Source organism: Lissotriton helveticus, chromosome 10, assembly GCF_964261635.1.
Source record: "Lissotriton helveticus chromosome 10, aLisHel1.1, whole genome shotgun sequence".
NCBI lineage: Eukaryota > Metazoa > Chordata > Amphibia > Caudata > Salamandridae > Lissotriton > Lissotriton helveticus.
In genome coordinates this window covers 964,278,219-964,302,339 of record NC_136071.1, presented here as the reverse complement: position 1 = coordinate 964,302,339, position 24,121 = coordinate 964,278,219, and the positions used below count along the sequence as shown (strand labels likewise).

General features: G+C 44.3%; 1 protein-coding gene across 1 annotated transcript in view; it reads right to left on the bottom strand.

Annotated features, from left to right (window-relative positions):
* The window catches only part of CDK14 (cyclin dependent kinase 14), a 2,636,151-nt gene that overhangs the window by 565,182 nt on the left and 2,046,848 nt on the right, over positions 1 to 24,121 (bottom strand). Inside the window, exon 12 of the mRNA XM_078663634.1 lies at positions 11,357 to 11,405. Coding sequence (XP_078519760.1) covers positions 11,357 to 11,405 — 49 coding nt within the window. The remainder of the gene's footprint in view (positions 1 to 11,356; positions 11,406 to 24,121) is intronic.

Below are 24,121 nucleotides of genomic sequence, written 5' to 3'. Positions count from 1 at the left end.
CTGTCGGGAAGTTCAGAATAAAATAAACATAGCACTGTTAACAGTGAGGAAACAAACCTGCAGATAGTACAATTATTGTTAAAACCGTGAATCCCTGAATGAGAATGATGGAGGCCATGCCTTGAGCGTACTGACCTTCACCCTGGTAGTTTGCCTGCCCGTGCCCGCAACTACTGGTTCCACACCGACTGTACCTTCATACAGGACTTATAAACTGTTAACTGGTTCCAGCTGCAGGGGGGCGAGGAAGTACAAGTGTATAAAATGCAGCTGAAATCATCTTTAGCTAAGAATTCCCCACACACAACAGGAGTTTAAATGTTCCTGCCAGACATTTACAAGTCTACAGTAATGAGTATTTTACGAACTAGTGGTAAAGAAACATTAACAATTTATAGCCCCTGTCACTGATGCTACATTTTTTACGAGGGAGGTTTCTCAGAATCAATTAGGCCAGAGAGGGAATGTTTGTCGCAGCAGGCTGTAGAGTACAGTGGTCTTTCGGAATTAATACCTCTTCAGTGATTCTGGCACAAGTAACAAGGACGTGGGGTCTGTGTTAATACACTTACTGTCAATCCTTGCAATACATAGAGGGCGTCACAAGCCAAATACCGGAACAATAGAGCCCACGGGCATTTTCTTCCACTTGCATTTTAATTAACAAGCACTGGCAAAGACAATAGGTCTTGTTTATAAACGAACGTTTCTCTTCTTTGTTAATGCGTCCATCTAGGCCCGCCTTTAATCATCAATCTAAACATTCAATCTACTTATTATTCATGCGCTTCTTAGCACTCATGCATCCACTCATCCATCTGTTGACATATTCTTGTATTTACCCATTCACTTATCCGCAAAACCACACAACCACACTTACAATCCCACCGGTCTATGGATAGACACTTTATAAGCTAGACCTTCTAGCTTTTACTTTGATTTATATTGGCGAAGAACTGGGTACTAGCTACAGAATATTATCTGATATGATATGATTATGCAAGAATGTAAAACTAGAGAATACCTAACATAGATCACTGGAAAGAGATATAAGCAAGCATATGTTTCAAAATGAGCAGATACTTTGCTGGGAACACATGAAGGAGTTACTTTGTAGCTGGATTTATAACAAAGAAGCCCTATTATTTGTTTCATCACCAAATTCAGTAGGTAGTTCAATGAGATGAAAATAGTTCTCTAGAAACAATGGGTGGACTAGATGAGTATTGTGAGAAAGTGCCTCTTTTTGCAAGGCCAACCCCATTTTTTTCTGGACTGATGCTGCAGGTTTTCTCACTTTGTGCAATGGGACACTCCTAACCAGGCACAGTGCTCTGAACCTTAAAGCATGTCGAAATAGGCTTACTCCTAATTTGCCTATTAAACTTTCCTCTGAGGATGTGGTATATAGTGTCCAAAAAATACACCCGTGGTATGGAAAGTTAAATGTCAGCGACTACAGTATTACTGTGCCATCCATTTGTGTGCCAAGACAAACACCCCTCCAGACCTACCACTGTAGTCTGGCTGCTGCAGTTTTAAAATTGTAGGCCTTTCTGTCAAATTGCCCTTTTTGACAGGAGCAAATCTTCCTTATGAGGCGCCTTCCCCCCAGGCGCCTTGATGCCCGATGGGCTGAGTCTGCGCGTTATAAATTTGCTTTCATTTAATTTCATTTCATTTAATTTCATTTAATTTCTTATGAATAGTAATAAGTCACTACTATGTAGCCATTCCAGCACATAAGGCAGAGTGCATGGCATTTAAAAGTAGGGCCAGCCGGAACAATTATTAAAGAATTACATTAAATATTAAGGAAAAAGGACTTTCAGAAAGTTGCCTTTTCCCTGCCTGAAACTCCTGGAGGCTAATTTTTTATATCCTCCAATTGTCACCCAGCTAGTGAATAACCCTGATGAGGTGTGAAAACTGCTCCCTAAGCAGAGACAATGGCCTGAAAATGGAAAGGTGTTTTTGATTCCCTGGCAGGAAGATCAGTTGAGCTGTGCCAAGTAACCTAATTTACTTTAAAGCGGCCTCACCTGAGTCAAGCAGATGCCAGCTGAACATGCCTATTCATTTGTCCTCCCTGACAGGTAGGCATCAAACCATTTGGGGGGAAACCCACCCCCACTACTAGTTTGGAGTGACCACAGAGGAAGTTCATTACCCTGACAACACCTCTGGAAGGGCACATAGGTTCTGCACTAGGGGAGGACGGTTTCTCCATCTTGGATTTAGTGAATGAGGGGCACCGTGGGATTATTTGCTGTAGGGAAGACAGGAACCGCTGCAAAAGTGGGTAGGGTAACCCCCGGGGAACTTTTATCCTATTAGTTAGAGAGGAGCCATGAGTCACCCCCACCAACAAGCTAGCACCAGGCATAAATGTGGCCCCCAAGACACATGAATAGAAGAAAGCCCTTTGGGGAGGCCGGAAGAGCAGGACCTGCTCTCACTCGTACCCAGGACAAAGAAGTGGACTCCAAGGGTCAGTTGACTGATCTCCTGTGTAAGCTACTGGATCTCAACAAGCTGCAGTAGTCATTTTCATGAAGTACCGAGCTGAGCAGTACCAAATGGGCCTGACCTGCACCCTGCTGATGACTTCTGATGGATAGAGTCTTGACCTCCAAGTGCTGTTCCTAAGGTTCTGAGACTTTTTGCTTCTCTTCAGCAGCAAATTCATTTTTTCTGGACCTCGGCACGAAGGTTTGTGGAGCCCTCATTGGACACAGCCTGCAGCCTTGCCTTGCTGGAGGATTTCAAGTTCCAAAAAATAGACTAAGGGCCCGATGTAGGTAAATTAGATTTACCGATTCATAAACACCAAATTTTACCGATTCGGTATTCATGAATCGGTAAATCTAATGTAGGTAATTTTTCGGTAAAAAATACCGAATCGGTAGGATTCGGTATTTACCGATTCTGTAATTACAGAATCGGTATTTGTCATTGATTCCTATGGGCCTTGAAGCCCGTAGGATTCAATGGCAAATACCGATTCGGTAATTACAGAATCGGTAAAATTACCGAATTGCCAAGGGGGACAGGGTGTCACTTTGACACCCTGTTGCACCCCTGTTTGTGGCTTGCGTGCCATGTGGCACACATACATGCCCTCTTAGGGCATGTATGTGTGCAGATGTGCATGTACACAGGTATTCGTTATTTATCATGCATTAGTATTACATAGTAAATAACGAATCGGTAAGGGCCTGTGGCACTGTTTTTAGTGCCACCTACATATTGATTTACCGATTCGGTAAATTTACAGAATCAGTATTTTACCGAATCGGTAACTTTACAGAATCGGTAACTTTACCGATTCGGTAAATATACCGATTCTGTAAATTTTAAGGCCCCTACATCTCCATTTGCAAATACCGGTCGGTAACGGCCCTAAATCAGCCGTTACCGACCGGTATTTGCCGACCTACATCTGGCCCCTAAATCCAAAGGTCTAAATATTTACAGCCAAAAGTATCTGACTACCGAGTGAACGTCCCTGGGCAATAAATATACATTTTTTCTCTTGGAGCTTTCCCTACCAAAACCAATGGCTTCACTGGGACCTCATCCAATGTCTATCCAATGTTGTGGAGCTGCCTTGTCCAGCTGAAGGGTTTGGACTTCCACAAAAAACCAAGTCCCAAGGTAAAACCTTCGATCAGGGCGAATCTGGTTGGTGAATCCGACCTAGGCTCCATTGCGGATGGCCTGAAATTGTAGCTACGTCCTGGTCTACCATGACCAGCTGACTGGCATTGGTGCTTAGCGCTTTTTTTTTTAAACATATTTTTATTTGTCAATTGCAAACACAGCGCGGAGCTCTGCACACCAGAGTCCTTCGCTGGATCATACCATACATAATCACAGAAGCAACTGACTTTCATAGGTTTCAGTCAGGAAAAATATAAGAATACATAACTCAATTCAAGCAACCCCCCAACTCCCTCCACCCATTCCCGACCCCTCCAAGTCGCACAATGTCCACACAGTCTTTGCCTCAGCCCCGATGTTTAGCAAAAAATCTGCAGGACAATAACCCACACCTCCCCTGGCCCCTCCCCTACCCTGCTTCCCCATCTCCCTATGTGCACTTAGGCTTATCCTAGTGGACGAGCCTCCACAGCCACTGGCGGCTCTAACCACACCCCCCGGTAATCCGCCCATCTCTTCCATATCTTGAAATGCTTGCTTGGGCAACCCCTGGCCACGAAGATAGGCTGTTCCAGCCCCATACAAAAATCTAAGTCGTTCTCCCATGCTGTCAATGATGGGGCCTGCTACGGCTTCCACACCCTGGCGATATCCCGCTTTGCCAGCGTAAAGCCAAGCCGCATAAGGTGCCTTTTATAGATGTTACCGCCTATGCCCTCCATAATGTGAAGCAAGGCTATTTGTGGCGTCTTCGGAAGCTCCCACCCCAAGACCTCTGATAGGCATGAAAACACCCTGCGCCAAAACCGCTCTAGCGAAAGACAGTGCCAAGTAGTATGTATAAATGTACCTTCCTCCCGCCCACATCTAAGACACTCTGGGGAGCAATCAATCCCGCACGGTATAGTCAGGCCCGGGTATAGTAGACCCTGTGAAGATATTTAAACTGGATGAGGTGAAGGCGCATTGCTATAGCCGCTTCCTTGGGTGCCGCCAACGCCTCTCTCCAGTCCTCCTCCTCCAATGCACCTACATCTGCCTCCCAGTCCCCTCGCAACATCTGAAGGGAGGTGGAGCAGTGTATGACTAGAGATTGATAAATCCAAGAAATCTTTTTGGTCCCAAATCACCCATAAACACTTTTGCCTCCAGTGGACTGAATTCAGGAAGGGATTCCAGCCCCTCTAGGGAAGGGGACAAGGCATGTCGAAACTGGAGATATTTATAGAATTGCGTCCGGGGCATAGAGAAGTCCCTCTGTAGGTCCTAGAAAGACTTGAGTGTCGTACCTCTCATAACATACCCCAGAGTCGAAATTTCAATAACGTCCCATCCCCGGAAGCCCTGTAAGGTCGCCAGCTCTGGCAGGCATCCATTATTCCACAAGGGGGTCTCCCAGGTCAAGGTATTCCACCAACCCATGCGGCGCAGCGCCTGCCTCCATGTCAGGAAAACCACCTGTGTAGTCGACAGCAATTTTCTGCGTAACGGTGCAGAGTACAAGATGGTATGTGGTGTATGCGACCACATACCATCGCATACACCACGACTACTAGAGTAGTCGTTCCAGTGCGTACGCCGGGTCCCTCCTGTCACCGTACCACCACTCATTAAGGACTAGTAGATGCGAGGCCTGATAGTATGAGAGGATGTCCAAGGACGTAAGCCCCCCACAGTATGGGGATAATAAACATGATCTCAGAGCCACGCGCACCTTACCCCCCCCCACAGAAACTGCCCCAGCATAGAGTTCACCAGCCGGAACCATCCAGGTCGGATCAGGTACGGGTGATTCTGCAGCTGGTACAACAGCCGAGGAAGCGCCACCATCTCAAAGATTGCCAACCTGCCGTATAGCGTCAATGGCATATGCGCTCAGGTCTTAAGGTCCGCGTGCACTCGCTCCCAAACTGGTGTGAGATTCCGCTCCCAGGAGACGGCCGGCACATCTGACAGGAATACCCACAAGTATTTCAGCCCCCCCAACAGCCAGCTGGATTGCATTCGCCAACACACGCCCAGCCTCGGACGGTCTCCCAGAACCCACAATGTAGATTTGCGGGGGTTCATATAGAGTCCCGACATTTCTCCAAAGATCTGCATGATCTCCAGGTGTCGCGGTCCCGTTGTGTCCAAGGCCGTGAGGAAAAACAGGACATCATCTGCGTATAACGCGATCCTGTCAGATGCATTCGAGGTCCACTCAAAACCCCGGACTTGTGCATCCATGCAAACCCATGCCACTAAGGGCTCCATAGCCAGCGCGAATAAATAAGGAGACAAGGGGCACTCCTGCCACGTACCCCTCCGGATCTGAGAGGTGAAAGAGGCCGCACCCACCACCCGCACTGTCGCCGTCAAGTCTGTATAGAGGAGCATTAAATAAGAAAGGAACCAGGGCCCCGGATTCAATCTGCGTTATAATGCAAATAGATATACCCAGCTCAGAGAATCGAACGCCCTATCCATGTCTGCCAATAGGAGCGCTGCCTGCTCTCCGGTCTGCTGTACAGCTGCCACCGCGACGTGTGCCCGCCGTATATTAAGTCTCGTTGCCCTCTGGGGCATGAACCCTGCTTGATCGGGGTGTATAAGTGTCGATATGTGAGGCAAAAGGCGATTGGCCAATGCCTTGGCCAAAATCTTAGCCTCCACATTCAGGACGGAAATGGGACGGTACGAGGCTTGCTGTTCCGGTGGCCGGCCGGGCTTCAGAAACACCACCACCTTCGCATGCCTCCAATCCGGTGGGAGCACGCTCTTTTCTTTTGCCTCCTCCACCACGGCTCGAATATGGGGGGCCGGCTACGTATTGTAGCGCATAAAAAACTTGCTCGGGAATCCATTGGGCCCGGGAGCCTTTACAGAGTTGAGTTCTCCCAGGGCTCATCGGCTGTTAACAGAAGCTTCAATAGGTCACGCACTTCATCTGACAACGCCTTGGGTGGCAGATCAGTGAGTAATTTATCTACTGTGGCCGCGGGCAGACATTCTCAGGGGAGTATAAAGTTCCACATATTATGTAGCAAAGCGTTCTGCTATAGTCCCGGGATCAGTAATCAGCATCCCCCTCTCCTCTAAAAGACCCTGGAGGGCCTGGGCATGAAAGGTGCCCTGGCAAAGCCGATGGAGCATCTTTCCAGACATGTCCCCCCACTGATAAACCCTACTACGTGACGCCAGCCAGACTTGACTCATCTAGCAGAAGGGCGGCATAAGATTGTTGGGCCTGGATTAGTTGTCTCACAGATTGCCCTCTTTCTTCCTCTCGTGACCGTCGTTCAAGAGCCTCTATAGTGGCCTCCGCCCGAATCAATTCCTCCCTGCACTTGCTACGAGCCACTGCGCATCAGGATATATCAACACCATGGAGGGTGGGCTTCAATGCCTCCCAACACTAGACACCGAACCCTCGTTGGAGATGAAGTACTGGGCAATGGCCTCCCTCATGTGTGTATCATACTCTTCATCCTGTAGGGGCCACACTGAGAGGCGCCACCTAAACGGGTGTCGCCCCCGGCCCATATATATCTCTAGGGCCACTGGGAAGTGTTCTGACAGACCATGGGGCAGGATCTCAACCAGCGCCACCCTACCAACCATTGCCCAGGGAAAAAAAAGATAGTTGAGCCTGGAGAAGGTTTTGTGAACCGCTGAAAGGAATGTGTACTCTCGCCTGTCACCATGGGCCCACCGACACACATCCAGCCAGTCGAGGCCAGTCACCAGTGAATTCAATTTCGTGGGATGTCCCCTCACCGGGCCATCTTCCCCCCCCACTCCTATCCTTGGCCAGGTCCATAACATTGTTCCAGTCCCCGCCCACCACTGAGAGCACATCAGGTACATCTGCCCACTTAGTGCTTTTTGGCACTATTTTTTTTTTTTAAGTTGGTATCTACTGTTCCTCTTATAAGATTTTAGTGTCATTTTGATCATTAAATTAGCCACTACGTTAAAAAATTAGATTGGAGTTTTTATTGTATTGTACGATTGACTTTTAAACTATTTTAGTATTAGTAAATCCTTTACACATTTTCTCTAAGTTACGCCTGGGTCATCTGTGCATAGCTACCAAGGGTTGAGTAACAAGATAGTGCCATTACTACTTGTGGTGGACCTCAGTAACCTCCAACCCCCACTAATAAACCGCTTTTTCACAAGGAACATGTTACAATTGTGGGTGAACACCGTGCCCTAACTTTCACTTGCATTTAATCACACACTCTAGCCCTTGTCCAACTCAGTCACTGTTCCACTTCCAAAAGGAACTGAATACTCATTTCTTCATGCAATACCTCATACTTCTAAAAGTCCTGGCACCCAGACTCGAACTCAAAACTTCCCTCTCTTACTGTCACTTGACACTGCTGCTTCCATGCTGTAGCCCACTCTCTGTACTGTGTGCAACACATACCATTGGATACTGCTCCATCCATTTGTAACCCCTCTTTAGATCTACGCAGCAACACATACACACACATTTGGTGATCATACTACAGCAGTATCTGAATGATCTATTGACAGAGAACCTTACTGATTGTCCTGATGGTGATGCATCAGCCCTGCAATTCTACTGTGTTAAAAATAACTATCTCTACACACCATATTTAATGAGAAATATAAGTAAGAGTGCTTCATACCAGAACTATCCTCAACATCAACATTAACAAGGTGGATGGATTTATATGACAACACCCACCTTACGCAGGTGAACTTCAAACTATCTCAAAAGGCTTTGCAAGTCTTAGAAGTGAAACTACCCTTTACAGGCTACAATATCAGCCTAGAATTCACTTACCCCCTGGCTTCAGAATATTAGCTCCACTCCCTGCATTCAGAAAACAACTCAAAATGTGTCTCTTCAAAAAATTCTTGAGCCTGTAACCTCTAGCTGTACATTCTTTTCTTGATACTAATGGTTTCTGTCCTACAGCTGTAGTTCCTTCATGTTGCCTGTACTTCTCCCATCTAATCTAACTAATTTAATATCTTTTTCTTTAAAGCTCTGGGTCTATTCCAATCATTCATTTGATTCCTTCACTAATGTAACCCACTTTCATGCCACAAGCTTCTGTTTGGTCTAAAGTCCAATTATACCATACTCGTTGTCTTGGGTGCCTTATGTAACTTTAAATAAAAAAAATTAAGAAAATCTGAAGGGAATCTATTTTCTGTTATTAAAATGAAATTGACCTACTTTACATGTATAGACATAATGGTACTTTCCTCCAGATGTATTAATTTATTTATAAACTTTTGTATAGCGCAAGCATGACCTTAGTGGGTATCAGAGCGCTTTACATGAAAAGAGGTAGGGTATCAGTTGGACTTGTAGAATAGACACATGAGTTAATGTCAAATACAAGTGTCTTGTCATGGTACCTATTGTGTTCTATCCTAAATGGAAGCAAAAATTTGAACTTCAAAAATTGGCATCATATTCACATATTTTGAATATTAACATTATGATAGGATTTATATACATGTATAAAATGATCCAAAAAATCCTTTCTTTGGGCCACACTAATTAATCCATAGGAGAATGTAGCAATGGGCCTGACACAATTTAGAAAGGAAATTAATTATATATTAATTGGATGAATTTGGCTTTGATGAATCAATTTTGAAATGGTGTATGAACTGTTTCCATACCATATTCTTAACCATTGTTTAGTGATCTTGTTGCACTTCCTGTAAGATTAGAGCATTCACGTTTATTTAGGGCAAAATGATGAGAAACACCATGGTACAGCAGTCTAGTTGGCTCCTGTTGCTTATTAATTCCAGAACTTCCAACTCTTGTGTGCTTTCACATGGCCACCCACTGAAAAAACAATATAACAAGGTGAAATGTAGGATGAGCTGAAACCCCCTATAAAGAGCAGTTGTTGTGAACGAGGGCTCCTCAAAGCTTGTTCTGTTTATGGGTGTTGAATCTTCCTCAGACATTGGCAGCGGCCAAAGGTGTTTTGTGGTTTTCTTTGGTGGAGGTGGAGGGAGAAGGACTTCGTGGTCAGTAATCAGCACAAAGAAACCTCGCTTCCAGAGCGTGCCCTTCTTGTCTCGCATGATGAACAGGTGCTACAAACTGGCAAGATTGCAGTTCAAAGACAACTCGTCCCTTGCCAATCTAAACTGCCTCAAGAACCAGATTCAGCAATCATGCAATACAGTGCTTAGATGCAATGCTCCGCAATCCAACATTTAGTACTCTCACTTAGTATAGAAAACCACCTCAAAATGTCCTGTTGAAGACTTAAGGGTTCAGCTAAAAAGAACATTCCATGATCTAAACACATGAATCTCTCTCCTTAAATGAAACGCTCTGTTAAGACTAAATCATGTATTTATTTATTATCTGATTTTAGCATTTCTCACAATTCCACATAAGGTTCCTTTACTACGTACCAACTGTTGGTGATCTACTGCAGACTCCTTATCCTCGGTGTACCAATTCTCGCTTACTAAACAAGACATGAGTTGGGCCTCAGTTGGGCCAACGAGGATGCTGTGATGACAATGAGGTCATAATTATTACAGCACAAGGCAGGCTCTTGGTCAGTGCGACTGATGTCACCGCACCGGGTGCTGACTTTGAAGCACCTGTTGCCCTGTTCCTTGCCTCCAGCAATTTTCATACAACAATAAAAATCTCAAGATAACTCCGGTGATTAATGTACCTGCGGAGTATTGTCTAGTGAAAGTTTTGACTCATCTCAAGGTAGCGCAGAGGGTTGATATGCCTGATGCAAAGGATTTGTACCATTCAGATCACAAAATGCATATCATGTTAATAGGTCAGTGCTTTTGTCAGAGAGAACCTTTTGTTACTTGCAGTAAGTTAAAATCCGAATATATAGAACAGTGAGCTAATAGCTGTCAGTAAAGAGCTGCATGCAAACTGCAAGGTATTGATTAGAGAGTAGTAATTTTTCCCCCCGTCTCATTATTCTAATGTGGCAAAAAGGTTAATTTTGGTAAAAAAATAAAAAATAAATCAATTCTTATTATTAGACGTAACCCCCAACCATGGTTTTAAGTTTTAAATACAGAGTTTGCTTCCCCAAACCAAGCACTTTTAAACTGTACTATCAGTATGGATAACATGTGCCTCCTACACATTGTTTTCATCGGTCTTATGTAACATTCCTATACACTGACCTACATACAAGATTCATTGTCTGAATAATTAATGTATGTATCATGTAAAGTGCTCTCAGTCTCTACACAGGTATGAGTAGCGCTATAAACCCAATTAAATGCCTTTGAGCGAGAGAGTGGTTATGGAGACTTGAGGGACACTAGTGGTAGTGAGGGAAGCGGTGGCTTATGTGGTCATTGGGGGGGAGGGGTGCCAACAAACATTTTTGCACAGGGCTCCACCAGGCTAATGTTGAAGCTAGTGTGGCCTTACTTTTGCCAGCACTGATCCCTTGCTAAACCTCTGCTGAGCATAAAACACGGAGCAGCAGAACATTATTTAATCATGTACAATTGGGACTTCATTAGAGAGACTATTACTAAAAGCAAATTTGTCAGCTAGTAAATTTTGGGATGTATGTCTCTAGAGCGAAACCCCGTTCATACCGTATTAAATCGAGAATGGACTGACATACTAGTTAAAATATTTCAGCTTCGAATTAAAATTACATGAAAGCCTCAGAATGCAGAGTAATTAAAAGAGACTTACTTATTCCATGCTTGTCTAAGGTTCTTAGAGCCGTACAGTACAAAGCGGTCTGTAACCAAAACGAAACAAAGTGTTAATTACTCCTAATTATTAAAATACCATAGAAACAGCAACAACAGAAAAGGTTTACATTAGAAAAGCAGTTCATATGATACTAAATATCACAGATTTCAGTGTAAATACCACTTTAGACCCTGACATGCTGTTATTTATCACACCAGCAAATGAAGGCTACAGAAAGCTATATGGATACTGTAATATTGTTTTTATTGCCTAAAATTAAAATCAATGTGAATAATAAGAGTAAATACATTTATATTTATTTTACATGGCACACAACGCAGAGACAAATGTATATACACGAACAGAAGAAATATATTGTCGAAGCAAAGAGGCAATTAGAAGTCGTGAGGAAATAGAGTCATGAAAAGATGAAGGTTAAGAAAACACAACCATGCTTTTACAGTTTTCCAGAAAGACATTAGTTACTGGTTCTTGCAAATATGTAAGTGCATTCCAAAGTTTGAGTCTAATAAAAGGAAATCTGTCTCCATGAGACTTGCACAAGGGCGAGAAGCAAAGGTTCAGAGAGTTCCAGCTGGGGCATTTATAGATCAAACTCAGAATCTTAAAATCCCTTCTGGCAGACATTGGATGGATCTCTGCAGATGGGACAATTGGTTCCTTTTACGCAGTCTGAAAATCAAATGCATTACTGTGCTTTGTAGGCACTGGAAGGTGTAATTTGATCATCTAGGATATCTCCCCTCAGGACACTTAAGCAGTCCAAGGTGGAGTTTATCAGTGATTCCACTGTGATCTCAAAGGAATCTCTGGGCAGATAACCATTATTCTTTCTAAGCTGGAAGAATGTAAACTCGCAGTTCTTGGTTAGATTGTCAATTTGAATAAAGACACCCATGAATGAGTTCCAAATGTGCCCTTGGTTTTTAACCTTGTTTGTGAAATTTGTTGGACACCTACAAAAGTAGGTGATGATAGTCAAAGTGCTGGAGACATACATACCTGTTGTGGCCCACTAATATGACCTTGTGAGACATTGGATTTTTGATTGAGAGGAATGAAGACCCTTCTCAAGCAACAACCACAATTCCTGTCAGGGTGAACTGCAAAAGTCACTAAATTAGCTTGCGCTTAACCCTCTAGTAGCTTGAATTCGAGGCAATGTGTAAAGTATTTATGCAAAGCGTGCCCCTAACTTGGGGAACGTCCCGCATGTTAGTTGGTTTGTTTCTCTACAGAAACAAACCAACTAACATGCAGATGAAGTGAGTTTTTCAATACAACTAAGGATTGAAACCTTACAGCCCCCACGGGAGACACAGAGGTAACCTGGGGACGTTCCCCAAGTTAGGGGCACGCTTTGCTTCAGTATTTCTACGGGCACTACGGAGTGCACACCCAGGAGCACGCAACAGAAACAAAATAGCAAACAAAAGAGTGTGCGAGTGTATGCTTATTTATTAATAAAGTATGTATGCAGCACACAAACACTAATAACCTGAAAACACAAAACAATCCCACATAGGTTAGAAAAATAGAGTAAAATAAACACAATGGGACCACAATGGCAAAAATCAGATCTGTGGAACTGTAGATATGCAATTACAAAGATTTAGGTAAGCAGAGTGCCCAAACTCACAAAGTGCCACTTGTGGTTATCTGGTAGTGCTAGATCGTGGAAATATCACAAGTTCAGGCAGACTGCCTGATACCGGGACCAAATTAGTCCTGCTGAAAATGTTACCCTCTCAAAGTCCAGTTCACAGTGGAGGAGGCTGCAAGGAGGAAGGAAAGGATGGTCGTCACTGTAGCGGGAAGAGCAGGCTGGGCATTGCAGATGGTCATAGCTGGAGCTTCTCAGTTGTGGTCTACACGGGCTGTCAATGCTGTAGCATGAAGTGCAATTCTCCTGTTGCCAGTCATCGCTGGTGGTTACTGTAGCGCAAAGAATCAGGTCTACCATAGCTTCGCTTTGTTGGTTGTCATGGGTGGCAAGATCTCGGCGTGAACAGCCTTGTTCGCAGTGACAAATAGCCCAACATTTTAGGATTTCTGAAGTTTTGGGCTCTTTGTGACTGTGAACGGGGCCACTTGCGCCAAGATCTCACCACTAATGACAACTGCCATGAGCTCAATTGATGCCACCCAAGAGTCCAGGGATGGAGATGTACCTATTGGGGATTAGGAACTTACTCTGGCAGAGGCCAGCAGGGCTCAGGCAGCTCCAGTTGAAGGTCCAGACAAGTTCAGTGCAGCTGGTGAACTGGGTAGATGCAGGGAGGCCTCTGGAGTTTGTTATGTCCCTGTACCTGAAAATGAGTGCTTAGCCACCTGACCCTTGGAGACCGTTTAACTGGGATGAAGAGAGAAGTCCCAGTCTTCCTCCTCAAAGACTAGGGTAGGCCTCAAGCAACAGGGCAGTCCTTCTTCTGTAGCATCCACAGATTCTGGAGTGTGCTGAAGACTGGTTCGTTCCGAAGGTCCTATATGTATACCTTATGCTAGCACTGAAGTGGAAGAAACTTCTGAAGTTTTCCTCCTACCGATGGTTCTGGAATTTATCTTCTCCCTGCCCTGGTCCCAGAATCTCTGGTGTAATAAAAGGTTAGTATGAAGTCCTCTGTGAACGTGCTGCACAGCTCCTTTGAAATGTACCTGGGGCTGTGTACAACTCTGCCCCTTCTATCTTGCCAACATCTAGTAATCTTGTGTGTCAATGTCTGAGAGGAATACACAAAAGCTAACTGTCAACTACACATAGTGATGTGAGCCAGGATAGAGGGAGTAGGCACCAAATGGTTGGGACAAGAAAACGCCAAAGTAACTTTCTAAAAGTGGCATTTTCAGAACAGTGATTTAAAATCCATGTTTACCATTAAAGAGGATTTCAAATTACAATACTCTAGAGACCCAATATGACATTTCTACCTGTTCCCAAACAAAGGTTATCATTTAGTAAATGTGATAAGGTAACCCAAGGTTATCCTATTGGAAAGGTAGGCCTCACAGCAGTGAAAAATGTATTTAGGAGTTTCTAACTACCAGGACATATATAGCTTAAAAGTACATGACAAACTTTATAAATACACTGCACCCTGCCCTAACGGCGTTTTAGGGCTTAGAGTAAGGGTGACTCATATGTATTAAAAAGCAAGGTTTTAGGACTGGCAACAGGTTTATTTTGCCAAGTTGAAATAGCACATTAAAATTGAACATAGGTTGCAATGGCCAGTCTGAGTCATGTTTTAAAAGTGCTACTTAAGCGGGTGGCACAATAAGTGCTGCAGTTCCATGAATAGCATTTAATTTACAAGCCCTAAGTACATCTTGTACCACTTTACCAGGGACTTATAAGTATATTAAATGTGCCAATTGGGTTTAGGCCAATGTTCCATGTTTAAAGGAGTGAGCACAAGTAACTTAGCACTGGGTAACAGTAGGAAGTGCACAGGGTCCTAAGGCCAACAAAAACAAATTCCAGCAAAACATTGGGGGAAAATCACCCTAAGTAAGTACAATTTTTTAGAGCGTGAGATTGGCGAGACATCTTGGCACTAGCGTTCCTGAAAAAAGACATAATACTCATTTATAAGATTAGTGGCAGGCTGTGCAGTTCGTAAAAAGCCATGTCTTTAGAACCTTTTAAAAGGAGGAGTTATTTTATAGGGATCTCAATGGCAAAGGGTTAGAGTTCCAAAGTTTACAGGCTCTGCAGGACAAACTTCTCCCTCCCCATCTTGCCTTTATTTACCAGAATGAGAAAAGCCTTGCAGAGCCAGATCTTAGAGTTCGGGTAGGTAAGTGCCAGATGAAAATCTCTTGAAAATATGCAGGATCACTGCGATGCACAGCTTTACGAGCTATACACAGAGCCTTGAATGTAATTCTTGCACTGACAGGCAGAGAGTGAAGATTCCTACTACTCTTTGGAAACCAAATCAGATTTTGGTATTCCCAAGAACAAACGGGCAGTCTCATTTTGAAGGGATTGTAGCTTCTGTATCAAGCGTTTCTGGGTACCCAGGTGTAACGTATTGCAATATTCTAATTTAGAAAATAGCAATGCCACCACCACCATTTTCAACATTTCTGCTGAAATGAATGGAAATATTTTCCTCCGCACTCTAAGGAAATGGAGGTGATCAGGTTGATTTGAGATGAGAAGCTCAACTGATTGTCGAATAGCACTCCTTAGTTTTTTGCTTTCTGAATAGGGCAAGGAAGCTGTCCACGATTTGCCGGCCACCATATCATATTCCAAAAGGAGGTGTCTATACCGAAATTACCTACTTTTGTCTTGGATTGTGTATTCAACTTCTGGCAGTTTTCCTGCATCTAAATGACTATTTTACCCAGACAATTTTGAAAGTTGCTGGTAACCTCATCCACATCAGATGATATAGATTGTGTGTTGTTACAAACAAAGAAGAGAGTAAGGGAGTTCGTTCACTCGAAAGTGAACTAGAGACTTCTCCTATTCCCCTGGAGGAAATGTATCAAAAACAATGAGAGGAGTATCCCCTATGAGGTTGAAGAACAGACGTATCTGGAGGACCGGTTTTTGGCAAAAAGGAGGAAATTCATCCTTTTGTTTAAAACCCCTCACTCACCACCTAGTGGTGACATGCTTCATCATCGGGGTCCACCTTGGCGTCCTAGCGACACCAAGGTGTGCTGCGACACCTGGACTACAGTGGAGCGGGTTGTGACTGTGGGTGCAAAAAAATAAATGTTAAAAATTGTCCTGGTTGTACTCAAAAAATTTATTTTAATTATAGAGCAACTGAACAATGTTTAAAAATATAAGGGCGAGATCCTGGTAGGGGGGTTACGACCAAAGGGATCTCTATATGTGTTGAGTGGTCAACATGTTTCTACCTTAAGGGCTATTGCCCGGTATTCGTCAGGACCAGAGTAACAGGAGGACAGGAGGTGCGTGCTCCCTAAAAAGCACACCCGTTCCTTGATCCCCTGTGTGCCTACTGGCAAAAATGGCCAGTGGTAAGTGCTGCACAATACAATAAATGGGCAGGCGAATAAGCAAAAAAGACCTGTAGGGAGAGAAGAATGGGTAAAAAACAATCAGGTATTGAGTGATTGACTTGCTCTCCTGTAACGTCGTGCAGTTTCTCAGTGAAATGGAAATATAGTGCCAAAAGAAGGGGGGGTGGTCTCCAGATAAACATAATACCGTCGTGATGGAGTGAGATATTAGTCAACATCTATGCCAAGGAGTAGGTGCACACGAGTTGCATGCAGTGTAAACACGACACTGCTGGATAATTATATCGAGTATATAGAGTGCCGGTATCGAGGAAATACTATGGATCGTATTTGTCACGTGGTGCCTATGCTACTTGCAGGGTGATAAGTAACATAACGGTTCCTCTGCCATTGTGGGTGAATATAAGGTGGGGTGATCTAAGGCATAGCGGTAACTCGGTGGTGCTATATGTATTTTGACAGCATCTGACTCGTACATGCGAGTGAATCACAATTAATTAACATACATGACGAACATACATGTAACACTGAGGGACAAACATCAGCCCAAATGGCATAAAACTGGGCTTACTCGGATAAGAGCTCTCAGCGCTTCAACGGGCAGGGCGTAGGGTCAATGCCTATAGCGTAACATATTTCTGTAAGGTTAAAGAAAGCGCGGGCGTTGTAAATCTCTGTGCCGCTCAAGGCGTTCTAAGAATGGTGAGCGGTGCCCTCGTGGACCCGGTCCTAGATAGTGTACCCGGGTGCTAGTATCGGGATTCTACTTACAGTTACTGGCATGGGAGATCAGGTTCGACCTACTCCTCGCGTCCTCTGCTCGGCTAGTAATTGCGAGGGCAGCTGGACGCGGTAAAGAGGAGTTGGCCGTTTCCGCATTCGGGCGCGGCCTGGGCGGGTATGGGGGCGGGGCTTGCAGTACGTCATGGCGTGCTGTCGGTAGCTAGGCTACCGTAGGGAAACAAACAGCAGGTTAGGTTGTTACAAACCTCAGGACAGGTTAGGTAGGCTCGCGGAGCTACTCCGCAATGCTGGCATCGATGTAAATGTAGCGTGAAATACACGTCAAGGCATGTAGTGTAGAAGTTAATTACACAGCCTAGTGAATTCAAAGAGATAAGGAAGGAATACATTGCTGGCCTGACAGTGGAGCAGACATTAGTTGTGTGACCGGTATAAGGTCAAAGGGCGGCATGACACCACAGTTTATGAAATCAGCCTACCATGGATTAATTGACATTGTTGGGTCACGTGGGGGCTGGACATGTATGCGGGCGCCAAAGTGGCGCAAAAAGCCTAGGGTAGATCATATGAAGGCCATGTAGTGTGAGGAACACTAAGTTAGAGGCTCAGCAGGGCAAAGGTTCGATATGTGCTGAGAGTATCATATGGCAGCTGTGCTCATTTCTTAGTCAGTGGTCGGGGCGACCAATGGGAATGGAGTTTCACTTCAGCACCGAGTTCCACGGAATATTATCGTTGAGTCCAATTTTGTGAGAAGAAAGACGATAAATCCATCGCTGCTCTTTTTCAAACAGTCGTGCTTGTGCATTAGGGCCTGGTTGGATTTGCTCAATTACCGTCCATCTCATGTCGTTGGGGGTGTGATGCGCTGTAAGAAAATGGTCAGTGAGCCTGGTATTCGTTTTTTTGCATCGGATTGTACTACGATGTTCCGCTATTCGTTGTTTGACTTTCCTTGTCGTCATCCCCACATATGGCTTGTCACAACTGCATCGGATCAAGTAGATTACAAATGTACTGTTGCAGTTTGTGTGTGATCTTTGTTGCCAAATTTTGCCTTCCTCCAGGTTCAAAGTTTTTGTGTTATTGGTGAGGTGGCAAACGCTGCAGTCACCACATCTGGAATGTCCGATCACTGGGGGTAAGCCCCAAGCGTTGGTGATGGTTTGGTTGGTTGTTGTCATATTCTTTATAGGTCTGGTGTTTACCAAAGTGTCTTTTAGGCTCCGTGCCTTTTTGTAAGAAAACAGTGGCCTGTCCCACTTGTGATTCCCCGTGTGTAGTATTGACCAATGTTTTCTGATACTTTTGCTGACCTGGTTGGACACCGCATTGTATGTGGTCACGCATGTGAGTGGAAGCTCCTCCTCTGGCCTAGGTGTGTCCTCTAGCAAAGCTTGTCGTGGCTGGTTTCTTGCCCTTTTCTGGCATCTCCTTGTGATCTTTTCGGGGTAACCCCGGTTAGTCAGTTTCTCCGTCAGATCTGCTGCCTGGGTTTTGTAGTCCTTTAGTTCGCTGCAGTTCCTCCTAAGCCTGAGATACTGGCCGTAGGGTAGATTCTCCCTTAGGGGGCGGGGATGAAAACTGTCAAATCTCAGCAAGTTGTTTTTCGCCGTGGGCTTGAAGTGGGTTTTAGTCTTAAGCTTGTCTGTGTCTCTTTCGATCTCAATATCCAGAAAGACCATTTTGTCTTTGTCAACACTGTGTGTGAACCTTAGGTTAGGGTCACACGTGTTTAACCACCTAATGAATTCCATTAGCGTTTCTTGCGGTCCTTGCCAGATAGTGAAGACGTCATCTATGTACCGCCTCCAGAATTTGATGTGGTTGCTGTAAGGGTTGTTGGGGGTGATGACATATTTTTTCTCAAAGTCATACACGTAGAGGCCCGAAACGCTAATGGAATTCATTAGGTGGTTAAACACGTGTGACCCTAACCTAAGGTTCACACACAGTGTTGACAAAGACAAAATGGTCTTTCTGGATATTGAGATCGAAAGAGACACAGACAAGCTTAAGACTAAAACCCACTTCAAGCCCACGGCGAAAAACAACTTGCTGAGATTTGACAGTTTTCATCCCCGCCCCCTAAGGGAGAATCTACCCTACGGCCAGTATCTCAGGCTTAGGAGGAACTGCAGCGAACTAAAGAACTACAAAACCCAGGCAGCAGATCTGACGGAGAAACTGACTAACGGGGTTACCCCGAAAAGATCACAAGGAGATGCCAGAAAAGGGCAAGAAACCAGCCACGACAAGCTTTGCTAGAGGACACACCTAGACCAGAGGAGGAGCTTCCACTCACATGCGTGACCACATACAATGCGGTGTCCAACCAGGTCAGCAAAAGTATCAGAAAACATTGGTCAATACTACACACGGGGAATCACAAGTGGGACAGGCCACTGTTTTCTTACAAAAAGGCACGGAGCCTAAAAGACACTTTGGTAAACACCAGACCTATAAAGAATATGACAACAACCAACCAAACCATCACCAACGCTTGGGGCTTACCCCCAGTGATCGGACATTCCAGATGTGGTGACTGCAGCGTTTGCCACCTCACCAATAACACAAAAACTTTGAACCTGGAGGAAGGCAAAATTTGGCAACAAAGATCACACACAAACTGCAACAGTACATTTGTAATCTACTTGATCCGATGCAGTTGTGACAAGCCATATGTGGGGATGACGACAAGGAAAGTCAAACAACGAATAGCGGAACATCGTAGTACAATCCGATGCAAAAAAACGAATACCAGGCTCACTGACCATTTTCTTACAGCGCATCACACCCCCAACGACATGAGATGGACGGTAATTGAGCAAATCCAACCAGGCCCTAATGCACAAGCACGACTGTTTGAAAAAGAGCAGCGATGGATTTATCGTCTTTCTTCTCACAAAATTGGACTCAACGATAATATTCCGTGGAACTCGGTGCTGAAGTGAAACTCCATTCCCATTGGTCGCCCCGACCACTGACTAAGAAATGAGCACAGCTGCCATATGATACTCTCAGCACATATCGAACCTTTGCCCTGCTGAGCCTCTAACTTAGTGTTCCTCACACTACATGGCCTTCATATGATCTACCCTAGGCTTTTTGCGCCACTTTGGCGCCCGCATACATGTCCAGCCCCCACGTGACCCAACAATGTCAATTAATCCATGGTAGGCTGATTTCATAAACTGTGGTGTCATGCCGCCCTTTGACCTTATACCGGTCACACAACTAATGTCTGCTCCACTGTCAGGCCAGCAATGTATTCCTTCCTTATCTCTTTGAATTCACTAGGCTGTGTAATTAACTTCTACACTACATGCCTTGACGTGTATTTCACGCTACATTTACATCGATGCCAGCATTGCGGAGTAGCTCCGCGAGCCTACCTAACCTGTCCTGAGGTTTGTAACAACCTAACCTGCTGTTTGTTTCCCTACGGTAGCCTAGCTACCGACAGCACGCCATGACGTACTGCAAGCCCCGCCCCCATACCCGCCCAGGCCGCGCCCGAATGCGGAAACGGCCAACTCCTCTTTACCGCGTCCAGCTGCCCTCGCAATTACTAGCCGAGCAGAGGACGCGAGGAGTAGGTCGAACCTGATCTCCCATGCCAGTAACTGTAAGTAGAATCCCGATACTAGCACCCGGGTACACTATCTAGGACCGGGTCCACGAGGGCACCGCTCACCATTCTTAGAACGCCTTGAGCGGCACAGAGATTTACAACGCCCGCGCTTTCTTTAACCTTACAGAAATATGTTACGCTATAGGCATTGACCCTACGCCCTGCCCGTTGAAGCGCTGAGAGCTCTTATCCGAGTAAGCCCAGTTTTATGCCATTTGGGCTGATGTTTGTCCCTCAGTGTTACATGTATGTTCGTCATGTATGTTAATTAATTGTGATTCACTCGCATGTACGAGTCAGATGCTGTCAAAATACATATAGCACCACCGAGTTACCGCTATGCCTTAGATCACCCCACCTTATATTCACCCACAATGGCAGAGGAACCGTTATGTTACTTATCACCCTGCAAGTAGCATAGGCACCACGTGACAAATACGATCCATAGTATTTCCTCGATACCGGCACTTTATATACTCGATATAATTATCCAGCAGTGTCGTGTTTACACTGCATGCAACTCGTGTGCACCTACTCCTTGGCATAGATGTTGACTAATATCTCACTCCATCACGACGGTATTATGTTTATCTGGAGACCACCCCCCCCTTCTTTTGGCACTATATTTCCATTTCACTGAGAAACTGCACAACGTTACAGGAGAGTAAGTCAATCACTCAATACCTGATTGTTTTTTACCCATTCTTCTCTCCCTACAGGTCTTTTTTGCTTATTCGCCTGCCCATTTATTGTATTGTGCAGCACTTACCACTGGCCATTTTTGCCAGTAGGCACACAGGGGATCAAGGAACGGGTGTGCTTTTTAGGGAGCACGCACCTCCTGTCCTCCTGTTACTCTGGTCCTGACGAATACCGGGCAATAGCCCTTAAGGTAGAAACATGTTGACCACTCAACACATATAGAGATCCCTTTGGTCGTAACCCCCCTACCAGGATCTCGCCCTTATATTTTTAAACATTGTTCAGTTGCTCTATAATTAAAATTAATTTTTTGAGTACAACCAGGACAATTTTTAACATTTATTTTTTTGCACCCACAGTCACAACCCGCTCCACTGTAGTCCAGGTGTCGCAGCACACCTTGGTGTCGCTAGGACGCCAAGGTGGACCCCGATGATGAAGCATGTCACCACTAGGTGGTGAGTGAGGGGTTTTAAACAAAAGGATGAATTTCCTCCTTTTTGCCAAAAACCGGTCCTCCAGATACGTCTGTTCTTCAACCTCATAGGGGATACTCCTCTCATTGTTTTTGATAGATTGTGTGTTATCTGCACCAAACCCATATGAGTGAATATGTTTCGTCAGAGGGGTAACGTAGATGTTGAAAAGTGTGGGTGACAAAGTTGCTCCTTAAGGTACCCCCTGCAGGGTAAAGAAAAAGGGTCTGAAGTAAAATCTCCAAAGGACAAACTTTGTTCCCTGTTTGATAGGAATGAACGTAGGATGGTAGGGGCTGCACTACTAATGCCAATACTCTCTGGCTGCCTGACAAGTATAGAATGATTCACAGTATCAAATGCAGCGGAGAGATCAACTGCAGCCCTCTCGCCTTGATCCACCTGTTTCTATATCGCTTCTGAGGCAATCACAAGGGCAGACTCCGTACAGTGTTGAGGTCTAAAACCATGTTGGAAAGAATCAAAAACAGTGTGCACATCTAGGAAGCACATTAGGTCTTCATTGATTGCCTTCTCTAATTTCTTTGCAGGGAGAGGAAGCCTGGATATGGGGCGATAATGTTTAGTATCGCCTGGGACAAGGGAGGCTTTTTTAGTAAAGCGCATACAGACACTTTTTTCCCAATTCATTCAATAGTGGTCTGAAGTTAGCACCTTATGGAGAAGGGAAGTCAGGTGCATGAAAATCGAATTTGAAACCATATGTAATACATATGAAGGACAAGGGTCCAAAGTGGACTCAGATTTGGTACTTTCTAATAACCTGCTGACTCGTGTCTTCAGTTAAAGGGGTAAAGTTATCTAGAATATTCACGTCAGCTTCCACCTTATTATGCCCATCCCAGGATATCAGAAGGGAACAGGCTAAGGTACCTGAATGGTCAGTCTTTTGATTAGCAGAGAATTCTTTACGGACATCATTGACTTTGGCCTGAAATAAATTGGCCCGTTCAGTACCAAATTGCTGTGATGGTGTAAAAGTCAGAGTATTATTACTTTTGGATAGAGTCTTTACTGGTTTGAAAGGTTTTTTTTGGTGGAGTCTTTAGCCGCACCACTTTTTTCTGTGTAATATTTCTATTTTTCTGTCTTGATCAATGCTTTATATTCCCCAATAGTTACTTTATATTTTTCTTTTTGCTCAATATTATACTCCTTCCTCCATCTACGCTCTTGAGCCCTGCATTTTTGTTTACATATTTTTTTTCAGGAGAAAACGATGGGTCATAGAGATTTTTCCTATGCAGGGCTTGTTTTGTGACAGCTTTATTTATCCAGGGCATAATATTGCTTACCGCAATATCCATCTTATTATTTAGTTCAAGTGCATGAGCATTTAGCAAGCCCAAAGCTCACATCTATCTATTTTTCGCAATGGACAGCACTTTACAACTTTGGAAAGTTTAAAGGGGCGGCATTTATTATCTGATACCATTAAATTGAAAAAGATTGCTCTGTGGTCTGTCCACATTAGAGGTAACACTTTTTCAAAAGTGACTGTGTAGTTATTTGTGAAGATTCCTTCTAGTGTATGATTGGCATTACGAGTCGATTGAGTGCTGATTAAGATCAAAGCTTTGTAATCAATCAATCAGGTGCTCAATATCCCTATTATCACTGTTTTCTAAGTGAAAATTTAAATCTCCCAAGAGAATAAAGTTTGGAATTCTGTGCAGGACTCTACAAACAGCCGAACGGATGACAAAAAATATCTTTGGAGCCGAGTGGCCAATATAGTAGCGCTCTATTAAAAAAGCATATTATTTTTTAATATGAATGTAAACATTAAAGCTTTTCCCTCTGATTGTGAGGTGTGATTAAGAACCACTTTAAAATGGTCAAGGTATACCACTGCAAATCCTCCCCCCATTTACCTTGTCTATGAATCCTCAATAAGGCATATCAATCTGATCTGGGATGGCAATACTCAGTTCTGGTTCTGATGCAAAATCTGTCCTAGTTTCCATAAGGAACACTAGGTCAGGGCCGTACAGTTCAATAAAATCTGAAAATATATATCTATGTTTAACTAATGATCATGTGTTGAGTAACACGCAGCTGAGTGATTCAGCTGAGTGTCCTGAAATTCCAGTGTTGCCTAAAGAGGTCACAGTCACCACATTACTGAAGCCACCTGTAGACTTAAACTAAATGCAAAAT